General features: G+C 41.2%; 1 protein-coding gene across 8 annotated transcripts in view; it reads left to right on the forward strand.

Annotated features, from left to right (window-relative positions):
• Positions 1-12,602, forward strand: part of astn1 (astrotactin 1) — a 487,501-nt gene that overhangs the window by 253,363 nt on the left and 221,536 nt on the right. For all 8 annotated transcript variants that reach the window (XM_005936984.3, XM_005936986.3, XM_042225858.1 and 5 more), the window contains one exon: positions 7,622-7,749. In XM_005936984.3, the coding sequence (XP_005937046.1) occupies positions 7,622-7,749 (128 nt within the window). The remainder of the gene's footprint in view (positions 1-7,621; positions 7,750-12,602) is intronic.

A 12,602-nucleotide genomic window follows, 5' to 3' on the forward strand; every position in this document is an offset into this window, starting at 1 on the left:
ACTGCTTTCACTTCCACACAGTGTACCTTTTAGGTGCTCCCTGCTACGCTTATATTTCCTAAAATTTGCATTCCATCTTCTTGAACTCTTCCAGTTGTCATGCTCATCGTATCTGAACCCTTCATCTTCTAAATTTGGAGTAAAAAGGCACGTTCCAAATGGTGCAGGAAAGCCGGCAGTGGTAGGGAGTAGTTTGAAGGGGGATGTCTTTAATTGTCAGAGTCATTTAACTTTTAGATTGCATGGTTGGATGTAGGACTTACAAGTTAAACATATTTACTGGACTAATGGATTGAAAGGGCAATTCGTAGTTTTTTCCTTCTTTTTTACTTGAAAAAATAAGATATAGTGGAGTAAACAGAAAGCATGACCTCATTATACATTTAAAGCAACGCTATTTCTAGGTACATTTGTCCACAGTAGTCAAGAACTTTTTGCTCTAAGTTGCTCTAAGTGTCCAGGAGATCATAATTCTTTTGTGAAAATCTCCATATTGCTGACATCAATGAATGATGAGTGTTATGCGATGGGTTTCAGAGCTAGACTTTCTACTTGCTGAATGTAGCTCTTTAAGATTTCAGGCTTTGCTTCTACAAGCACTGAATAAAGCATATAACCTGTAGTAAAGTAAAACTCTCCTGTACATATTTTATTTGTCTGAAAGGTTTCTTTAAAATGCCAGTACCAGTAAGTACAGACTGTGCTTGTCTGAGTCAGATCCCCAGTTGAGGGCTCTGACTCAGGCAGGGTTAAAGATCTAAACATCGGATGTTCCTAAAACGTTTGCATTGTACTGGACATATAATAAAGAAATTTGTTTCACTCCTGATTATTGTTTCTTATTCTACTGTTTCAAAGGTTCCACTTGCATCTAGTTTAGTGGTGCACCAGCAGCCGACTTAATACTGTTGCACCCCCAGCCAAACAGTGACCGCTGTAATAAAATGCTTCATGGATGCTGGTGTTCGGCATGGCCGCACAGCTACCACTGTTTCCACTAAAACCGGTGGCTTCTGTTATTCTCACGCTGTGGCTTTCCTGAAGGCAGCAGTTTGTGATCTGTAAATATTTGTGCTTTTTTCCCCTCGACAACTAAGGCCCAGATCTCCGCATGCATCAAAGGGTACATTATGCAGAGTTTATATTAATGGGAGAACTGTCACCAGTATGAACCATGAGGACCTTTCATGTTTTGTTTTTAATGGCTGCTGGTATGAATCTTTTAAAGGCGCGAAGCTATTACACCCTTCTTTTTAATATATCTACACTTGATGTAAAAGGGGGGCTGCAACTGAGAAGAGCATCCATTTAGTGTAAGTGAGATGCTCTCTATCTTATTTGCTTAATTTAATATTTCGTGTCAGATATGGTTACTAGCAGGAAATATTTGGAGTATACAGGAAGTGGTAATTTGAAATTTGAGAGCAAGATAAACAGCAGCAAATGAGCCTCTCATCCGAAGATATCTGCACTCTGACAGTAAATGCTTTGCTTCTCACGTAACTTTTTTCCTTCGCAAACCAACCATGTTAGTCAGGATGTCTGTGCTGTTAAGTAAGAGAGTGTTTCCATTTATCATCACCTGCAGTGTTTAAAATCTCCCTGACCGTACGCTTCCTTTAAACAAACCTTTAACTCTAAGCTGAAAACATCATCGTAAACATTATTTTTTTACTTATTCATTCGCATTTAATCCTTATTATTTATCCAAGGTAATAAAACCCTTTAGATGAAGTCTTTAGATTAAAAAACCTCTCATTTTCAAGAATGTCCTGGCCAAGACAGACAGGAATACAGTAGTTGAGTAGACTAGTATCACAGAAGCAAATACACACATTAAAAAGCACAAAAGAATTAGTCCAGAAATAAATCAAAATTATTCATTTTAATGCCGCTCTAAGTCATTGTCTTGGGCACAAACACAGGGGGCGGATACTAATATTCAACCTGAAGTAACTGCCTCCGGGTTACCTGAAATCTCCTTAAAGAGGAGATCATAATGAATTTAAGTCTGTGTTGACTCCAAGAGGAGACAGTTACAAATCTGAACGCTCATTTTTTCCAAATTCACAATAAACTTTCAGGACCGACAGAAGGAATGAGTTTTGGGACCAGTAACAATAACTTTCCACACTTAATGAATGTGAGTAAGTAAGATAGGAGCAATGCAAAATCAGCCTAAAACCCCCCAATGTGCACTGGTTGAGTCTATGAAATGACAAATGCGTACAACATAGAGTGGTGGGGAAGAGCTTTAAGGTTTCTAGTAAAACCTCTGTGCTACGTGATAAAAAGTATCCAGCATATGTAACCACTGTGAAAACAGTTGCATATAAATAGGAACACAATAATCCAGCACTGACATGAAAGTGAAAGCAACTCTTTCTTCCCTCTCTGTTTGAAAGTTGAAACCAAATCGATTTGACTTTTTTCACCACTTGCTGAATGCATGCTATAAAAGAGAGCGAGTCATCAATTATAATTCCTAAGCACTTACACCGATCAGGCATAACATCATGACCACTGACAGGTGAAGTGAATAACACTGATTATCTCTTCATCTGTTAGTGGGTGGGATTTATTAGGGAGCATTTGTCCTCAGAGTTTATGTGTTAGAAGCAGGAAAAATGGGCAAGCGTAAGAATATGAGCGAGTTTGATAAGTGCCAAAGCGTGATGAATAGGTGACTTGGTCAGAGTGTCTCCAAGTGGAAAGCTGGTTCTAATTAAAATGTGTCAGAATACAAAGAGCAGCACAGCTTGCTGCACATGGGGCTGCATAGCCACAGATCAGCCAGGATGCCCATGCTGGAGAAGGTGGCCTGCTCTGATGAATAACGTTTTGTTTTACATTATAGGAATGGCTGGGTGCGTGTCTGTCACTTACCTGGGGAACCAGGATACACTACGGGAAAAGGCAGCCGACACAGGCAGTGTGATGCTTTGTGCAGTGTTTTACTAGGAAACTTTGGGTCCTGCACGTACCACCTACCTAAGCATTGCTGACGGTGTGCACTTTTCATGTTAGTATTAACTCTGGTGCCTGTGGCCCATTTCAGCAGGATAATGCACCTGCCATAAAGCAAAAATGGTTCAGGAATGATTTGAGGAGCACAATAGCGAGTTTGAGGTTTGACTTGGCCTCCATATTCCCCAGATCTCAATCCAATCGAGCATCTGTGGAATGTGCTGGAAAAGCAAGTCCGATGCATGGAGCCCACAGCCTGCAACTTACAAGACTTGATCTTGGTGCAGATACCACAGCACACCTTCAGGGGTCTAGTGGAGTCCATGACTTGATGGGACAGGACTGTTTCGACATCAAAAGGGGGACCAACACAATATTAGGCAGGTGGTAATAATATTAAGCCTACGTGGCATATAATAGGAAAGTAAGACCCCTGGACATGAAAGTTGTAGTGGTTGTTTCACAAAATGAAGCTTTTGTCAGAAACATTCACGTTCTCTGCAATATTGGTTGCACAGATAATAACTGGCAGGGAGGCAGTGGCATTAGTTGCATGGTTCATGCTCTGTTTGTTTCTTTGTGTTTGTGTTTTTGTTTTTTTAACTTCCATTTGCTGATGGGTTTAAACTCTGATAACTACTTGGTTAAGCTTAAAAACTTTGTTAGGTTTAGTCAAAGCACTCAGTTAAATAAAAGATTGTGATTTGGGGGAGAACAAAGAAACAAACATGCAAAAACACTTTTAAACCAGGCAGTTTCATAAATGACACGGTTGGAATGACAGACTTGGTCCTTCTATATAACATAACCCGATTTGTCACTCACAGCTACTAAAGGACATCTTGTGCCGAGGTGTGACACTGCCAGCTCAGACAAAATAACATTACTTGATGCCCTGGGAATGTGAAAGGGCTGACACACAGACTGTACCTGTGCGACTGAAGGTGCGATAACTGACACATTAGGTTTTACATCTACAGTGGTTTAGACAGTCTGAACACAAGCTGAATTATAGTGTCATTTAAACTTGCGCTAATTGGTATTTTATAAGTAGTACCTGTAGTAATTTAAACGACTTAACTTTACACCGATTACTATCGTCTGGCTCATAGTGTTAGTTTTATGTCTGACGCTTGGCTGTTTTGGTTCAGTGTCAGCTCTCTCATTAAACTTGTTTACCGTGGCAACAGGCAGCCTTTTCCAGCAACAAGCTCTGGTAAACCCAGTGTGCACTACCTGCGCAGCACCAAACAGCAGTTTGCCACCAGCTGACGAACTCAGTGGCACATTTAGCTGCTAATGAGTCCATGCTTGCTGGATTAATAAAAGGTCTTTGTTTGATGGCAAGTTTCTCCAATCGTATTACAGACACTGTCTGATTTCTTGCCCAAGTCAGCCTGGCTGCGGATTCCTGCAGGAGTAAAAACAAAGATGTTTTTAGTTTATTTTTTTCAGCATCCAACCTGAGATGCCTAATTGACCCGGGTCACTGATTTATTGAAGTCATTCTGCTGCAAAACCTTGTTGTGAACCTAACTGGCACTGAGACAAGGAATAATGGAGTGGACAAAATGAGTGAGTTCAACCAAGAGTCACTCACGGCATCAGACAAATGAGGACATCAATTCTCAGACTGAATATGAGTCACTCCGCAGCAGAACAATAAACATAATGAAAAATGACATGCTTAATGTGACTCTGTCTCTTCAATACACACCCATACTCTACCATAATTATTAGTATTTATTGATTTGTCTCTAACGAGCTGCCAGAAAGTATTGCCTTACAATCTGCCAGTTATGAAAAACACTTGTCTATCTTTGAGTTGTCCTTCTAATCGCCATCCTTGTGCGCTTCATCTTTTTCTGTATGAGGATTCATCCTACTGCAATTTCCAGTACGGTACCTTGGGATCTCGTTGGGTATCTGCTGATACAGAATACCGATCTGATACTAGAGTTAAATGAATAATTAATAAGCTATATTCCTCCTTTATTTGCATCATTCACATTTCAGCTCAAAATAAGTTGGACTGCTGTTTCATGAATGAGTTTAATACTTTTTCACAGTTGTGTAGAATCGTGAAGCCCAGTTTATATTGTCTGGTGTTGAGCCTCTGCAACAGAAATGATCATTTTGAACTGTGAAGTTCACAGGTCCTTCTTTAAAGGCTGTCTCTTGTCTTGTAGTCAGAGAGAGCCTGCAACAAAATTCTCAAAATGTGACATCTGCTATGACCCATGTTCACTAATGAACCAATGACAACGCAGCATGAACTAACAAATCCATCACCTCGACAGCGGCACTTGTGAAAAATCTAAACAAATCATAACAGATCTCCATCTACCAATTTAGGATTATTGGGGTTGCCGGAGCATATCCTGGCTGACACAGATCAAGAATAGATGGAAGTTGCAATACAAAGGCTGGGATTCAAACAACAAAGAAAATGTATGATTGTGGCAGCAGAAGCCTGGTTTGTATCAGGTCCCTCTGAAGTTATTACAACTGAGCTAAGTGTGACGTGTAATGAAAAGAAATGGCAAAGGAATAAAACCTTCAGTCTACATCAAAGGTGTCACGGTCCTGGGCCGGTGACCAAGGGTTTTGATTTTTGTATTATTATTAAGCTGTGATTACGTCACGATTTATCGTTACCAGTCTTTTGGTTCATGGTTCTGTGATTTCTAGTTCTTAAGTTTAGTCTCTCGGTTCCTCTGGTTCCAAGTCAGTCGTGTTTCTGTGTGAAACCATGTTTGAGTCTGTGTCTGTAAGTTTAGTCGGTGTGTTTCCTGTTTTACTTTGAAAGTCCGTGTCTTTTGTCTGTGTATTTAGTTTTGCTTTCCTTGTCTCGTCCTGCCTAATTAAACCCAGCTGTGTCGCCCTTCTGTCTCCTGTTTCCTTATTATTCCTCCGTGTGTTTCCGTCCTCTGTCACCCCCTCCTTGTTATTGCATCGTAATCTCTTGTTGTGTCCCGGTTGGTTTTTCCTAGTATGAGTTTTCTTAGTTTCTAGGTTCCTGTTCCCAGTCTAGTTCTAGTTCTGCATTTGAGATTTTGGTTTGTTTTTATAACGGTTATTCTTTTAAGATTTTCCATCAATAAAGCTGCGCCTAAGTTACTTCCTGTTTCTGATTCCTGCATTTTGGGTCCTTCATCTTGCCTGCCACAGCACTAGCCAAGACAAAGGCAGTCAAACATAAGTCCCGGGGGTCAGAATGGACCTGACAAAGATCCCAGTCTTTCCAAAGCCCACTGGAGGGTTTTGGGAAATGGGAAAGAGGCAATACATTTTTTAAATGTGTTAATATGTTTTGCAGCTTTTCCTGCTGATAAAGAGCTCCTCCTTGGCCATTCATATTACACCAAAGTAATGTCCTGTGTTTTCACTATGCAAATTTCTGTTGTTTACAATCCACATAACAAAGGGCACTTTCTGTTTTATAATTACAAGAAAGAAACACTGTCCACCCCACTTAAGATCAATGTGACCTGTGTGTGGCGCATGATGTACAATGAGTCTGCCATCCCTGGTCTGCATGCATCAAACTTTACACAGTGTGGATTTATTGAACCTTTGCTACTATCGCACAATGTGCGTGCACTCTAAGTTGTATAAATCTCAAATTGCAGTGGAACTGCGTGAGCATACACACATCAATCTCCACATTTAGAGATGGACTATTTCCTATTAACAGACCAGCCTTCTTTGCTATCGTTGTAAACCTGTCGATAAAAAATGCACCAAATAACATCACAAGTCATCACAATGGCTCCACATCAAACTCACAGAAGTCTTAAACAAAACCGCTAAGCACTTCTATGGCTATTTATAGCTTATATAATGTTAATTATTCATCACATGCAACTGCAAACCCTCTGGCAATAGTAGTTTAATCATCATCATCAAACTTCAGAAGGGTAATTAGTGACTTAGTGTTCACAGCACCCGATTAACACAGAGTAAAGAAAATATTTCACGAGGATAAAAGTATTACTGCAGTGAAAAAAGATTACTGCCCCAATTTGATATAATATTAATAGCGAGAACACAAAAACTCTTAATTGTGTTATTGAGTAACAGCAGCAGTTCTAGATTACCGGTCTGACTTCATATGGCATTCATACACAGTCACCATAATCTGTCAGTTAGCAACTTTCACTAAGAGTTTAGGGCTGAGATTGTATCTGCCTGGTTTGAGGTGTGCTTCAGCTGAACACGCTCTCACTAACACACATTAATTCAAGTGATAAATGCAAATGTTTGGTCCATCATGGCCCGAGGTTGGAAAATACTGAAAGGATGAAGTTTGCCTTGAATGATTATGGAGCTGCACATTTTAAAGTTAGAGCTACGATGCATGTCCCAATACTTTGTTCAGTCCATGTGTTAAAATGTTGGTAGAGCAGAACATTTGGAACAAAACACCTGTGATAACATGACTTTTCCCAACTGATTCACTCACTGCCTTTTTTATACATTAAATACTACAAAATGTGACAATGACAGCTGCCGTTACCTCCTTCACATCATTCTTTGTCCTTGTTTCCTGAATTTCTGCTTCTTCCCTTTCTTCCCTTTTCATCCCGTGCTGGGCAACTGAGCACTGATGTCTCTTAATTGGAGCTCTCTGTATTGTCTCTCTTTACACCAGGCAGAAGAACTTTGCCCGAGGCATCGAACAGCAGCTCCCAGATGGCATGGTGGTGGCATCGGTGCCAACAGAGGCTCAATGCCACGAGGAGCTGTCAGACCCTGTGCCCGACCCAGAATACCTCACAGGTATGAAACCATATTTCATACTTTAGCACATGGCTGTGAGAAAGCATTGTTATCACTGGTCTGTTGAAAATCTTCCTCAATCAAACAAAGAAGCAAAATAACAAATAAAACCTCACATAGAAATTAAGGAAACAATGGTTTATGTTCAGCCAGTAGCTTTTTTTTCCTCATTACACTGAATCCCTGCTGTAAAACTGTCTGCAATGTCTACAGTTTTGGCAAGAAAACTACAGTTAGGATGGATTAAGCATAAATAATGTCCTCCAGAAGTGTCCATAATTCCTCTGATATCCTGGGCTCAGCTTTTCTGCGTATGTTTGCAATCATTTTTGACTTTAACTGGGGTTACTTTGATGCTTTGTCTCACTCTCATTACTTTTCGTTTAACAGTTTTTAGAAAGCTGTAAGGAAAAGGAAATAGAGCTTATTAATTTACCTCTGTATTCGATAAATACTTACCAAAGGATCAGCATTAGATCTTAGAATGGATTGGTGGATCTCCAGTTCGAGGTCTGAAGCCTTGCTTGTTGTGCTATTTTGAATTGCAGTGCAGAGGTATTGCATTAAGTGTTTAGAAATTACAGCTGGTTTGTACATATTGCTGCATTTTCTAAGACTCAAAATGTGTTGGAGAAGTAACAATTTTAAATAAAAAGATTATTTTTAATACTTGGGTGGAAATACTCTGCAGTCATGCAAGTCTAGAACCAATGGTATCACAAAACACTGTATTTCTTCAAAAGTTGATTCTGTTCATCCGGACGTAAATGTTTCGTCACTCATCTGAGTGACGTCTTCAGTCTCAGCTGACTGCAGGTTTCCCCAATCTTATAAACAGTGATTGCAGCCATTCCTCAACTCTCTGTGAATGGTACTCATGGCCATTGATCAGTGGTTGTTGATCAATGGTCATGAGAATTTGCATAATTAAGATTAAGGAACTGACCTCCCGCCCATTGTTCCTTCAGTGGGCTGGTTTCAGTCATTATGCAAATGTACTCTTTATAAGATTGAAACCTGCAGTCAGCTGAGACTGAAGACGTCACGGAAGAAGGACGAAACGTTTCTCCCACAAAACGCTGCGTCCAGATGAACAGAATCAACTTTTGGAGATTTACTTTCCTGGATGATTGAGAATGCATCAAGACACTGTATTTCTTCTTTAGAAGCTCTGCCAGGTCTTTACTACAGTCGCTTCAGTGGTGGTGTACAGAGACATTGTGCACATACTTAACAGACCAACTGTGTTTACTCTTTGAAGTATTGCTTGCTTTACATTCCTGTATATATCTGAACTCATGAATAATATAAGAGAGGAGAGTGGTTTAAGTTTTTCTTTCTGTGGACTAAACTGAGATATTTACCATGTTGCATTTTTGTCGATGTAAAACATAGCTTGTGCTTTATTATCCCTCATCAGCATTTTATTTAGTTATCAGGAAACACACTGCCAGCAAAAGCCAGGTTGTTAGATTTTAAATGCACGAACACAATCCTTAAATAATTATTACATATTTATCATTTGTATTTTTTTTAAACTGACAGCTGTCAGCTGCAGTATGGGCCTGCAAAATTCACACAAAGAAAATATAGTATGAGTGGAAAAGCTTGTACAAAACTCCCAAAAAGTTTTCTGGCTACTTCTCAGGGAAAACTCTGAATCTGTGGTTCATGATTCAAGTCAGTAATGAATGTGAAGGAAAAATAGGTAGAACATTAGCAAAATAATTTTTCATTTGACAACTGTGAGGAGGAGGCGGGAGGCTGGTGGGTTGTGCCACCACTGCCGTGATTCATTAGTGAGCGGTACCAGAAGCCATCGTGCTCTATTCTCTTCATTACCAGTGCAGCACATGGCTCCATGTTTGAACAGCGCGCAGCCGTCCAGTGTGAAACAGCTGCCGTGAACACAGAAAACATGAAGAAAAAACCCCTTGGCTTGCTGTATATCAAGCAATTCCAGAAGGCCAAAAATTTGTATCATCCATCTGGACGCCTCATTAGCTACAGAGTTTGACCTCACTGCTTTTTCTTTTCTCTCGCCCAGCTTAGTTTTACAGCTTTAAGTCTTTGAAATCGTGCTGAGCAATCATGACTTCTTTATTGACTAATTTAAAAGGAAAACAGCAGTTTGACAGAAAAGTTAGCTCGAAAGCGCCACTCTGTTTTGGAAAAACATTTTTTCCTTTCTTTTTTTTTCCCTCTGAGCTAGCATTTAAGTTGTAGAACTTGCAGATATTTTGTAAAGAGTAGGCAGATGCAGTGAAGGGGATATCCTCTATCTGCCTGTCTGTATAAGTAATAACTCTCTTCTTCATGTTTTACAACAATAGTCAGTGTGAAATTAATAATTATGTTTCAGCATATTTTCCCAGGAATGCTTCATCTGGGCAGCTTGCTGGCTAAGCTTATTCCAGGCACCTGGGTAACTGTCTCTAAATTGCCTCACAGTGTAGAAAGCAGCAGATTGCAGGATGGCTTTATCACTTGTTGTTGATATAACGGCAGTGATACAAGGCCAGTCAGGGCAGCAATTCAGAACTGCATCATCCGAGGTTATGTGCAAAGGTGATGGACAATCAAATGACAACAGTGTAGCACTGGTTCCAACTGGCATTTATTGGAAACTTCAGAGGATATTAAAACCGCCTAATCTAAATGGATCTCCTACTGTCAAGTCCCCAAGCCCTTCACTCTCCTCTTTGTGCCTTCCTTTCTGCCTGCACAGCTCAAACCTTTTTATCCCTATACTGCTCCTGGGTTTGCAGTGCACGTAGCCCAGAACACAGTCCGATGTAGCAGCACTTCTCCTCTCCACCTCCACCTTTGTATTGGGCCTTGGCTGTGGGTTTTACTGAAGAGTAATATCATGAATTGAGATATCATTTCAAAGCATCCGGCATGGTGCTTTAGAAGCACACAGTGTACTCTAAGGCACAACCGTTTTCCCACTTTTCTCCTCCAATGATAGAAGAACTGATGCTTGATGCTTAGGGGTATTTGGAAAGTACAATATGGTGGTCCACATATATAGATTTACTGTATAAAGAAGTCAAAATCTATCATGGAGAGAGCTGAACTCATCATGTGTGCTGGAAATCATATGGCAGCAGCTCAATGCATTTAGGCATGTAGACATTCTGCTGACACTCTGCTGAAGTTAAATCACCGTTCTTTTCCATTCTGATGCTCCATTTTAAGTGGCAACCTTCTCTAGGATTTACAGAGAAGGTTGCCCCCCCCCCCCGATGGTGCGTCTGGAAGAAGATAATGTCACCCTCATCACCAAAATCCGCCTGTACTGCACACTGGTATTGCTCATTCTTCTCTATGGATCCGAGACCTTGGTCATCCTCAAGCACAACCTCAACAAGCTCGAGGTCTTCCAAATAATAATAATGGATTGGATTTATGTAGCGCTTTTCAAGGCACCCAAAGTGCTTTACAATTCCACTATTCATTCACACACACATTCACACACTGGTGAAGGCAAGCTACAGTTGTAGCCACAGCTGCCCTGGGGCAGACTGACAGAAGCGAGGCTGCCATATCGCGCCATCGGCCCCTCTGGCCATCACCAGTAGGCGGTAGGTGAAGTGTCTTGCCCAAGGACACAACGACCAGGACAGAGAGCCCGGGGATCGAACCGGCGACCTTCCAGTTAAAGATACGCTTCCCAACCTCCTGCGCCACGGTCACCCCAAATGTGCCATGTGCATCAGATTCTCCGAGTGTCCCTCCCTTCCCATCTCAGCACGATATGTAGTCAATGTCACCAGCAACACTCGATGGAAGTGCTGATCCAGAAGCAATGACTGCAATGGTTTGGCCACATCTGTGGCATGAGCAACCATCGCCTGACATATTGCCTTCTGCTGCAGCAGCGCCCCGCCCATTGGAGAATCAAGCATGACGCACCCAAGAAGACTTGGATCAAGCAAATTGAAGATGATCTTAAACAACAACGTCTAACCCTCAAGGCCAGAGATCACAAGGCCTAGAAGTGCATCGTTGCCCTAAGGCACTGTAACGTCGGGTTGCGTTTAGTGGTTGAGAGGAGGCGGCAAAACACTTAGCAGGGTAGCCAAAAGAATACACACTCACGCTGGCGTTGGGAATTCCACAGTGTGTTCTTTAATATACCTTCTCTTCATCAACCATATAAGCCCGGTTGAACGGCTGCAGCTTAACAAACATAGCGCACAGTGTTCGTACAACCCATAACGTTGCAAACACAGGTGTCTGGAGAGGTAAAACATAAAATCCGTCCCTCCTCATATACTAGCGTGCAAGCACATGTCCACACAATCACAGAGAGAGAGAGCAGAGCAGTGGCACAAACTGATGACACCATCAACCCTCGACTTGGGTGTCTTAAAGGGACACCACACCATTGTGACTGTTACAGCACCCACAGCGATGTATTGGCTTCGTGGCTGACCTCCCCTGCAGACCGCCAGCTAGGGACAAAAATAAGAAAAAGAAAGAGGGTTTACAGTAAATGGTCAGAGAAAAAAATACATATAAAATCATGTCCCGTGATGGCAGTTCTCTTGGTTCCAGAGGTCTGAGGAGAATGGCTAAACTGCTTCAAGCTGATAGGAAGCAAACAGTAACTCAGATAACTTTTTACAACCAAGGTATGTAGAAGAGCATCTGTGAATGCACAATGTACTGAACCTTGAAGCAGATGATAATAATAAATAGTATCCTGATTCTCAGCTGCCATTCATGTCAGCTAACAATTCACACAAGTCACCAAAATGGGATTAGAAATTTTGAAAAAATGTTGCCTGTTGATGGGCTCCGCCAGGGCTGCCCTTTGTCTCCGGTTCTGTTCATAATTTTTATGG

The sequence above is a fragment of the Haplochromis burtoni genome, unplaced genomic scaffold (assembly GCF_018398535.1).
Source record: "Haplochromis burtoni strain Fernald_Lab_line unplaced genomic scaffold, NCSU_Asbu1 Contig_185, whole genome shotgun sequence".
Classification (NCBI taxonomy): Eukaryota; Metazoa; Chordata; class Actinopteri; order Cichliformes; family Cichlidae; genus Haplochromis; species Haplochromis burtoni.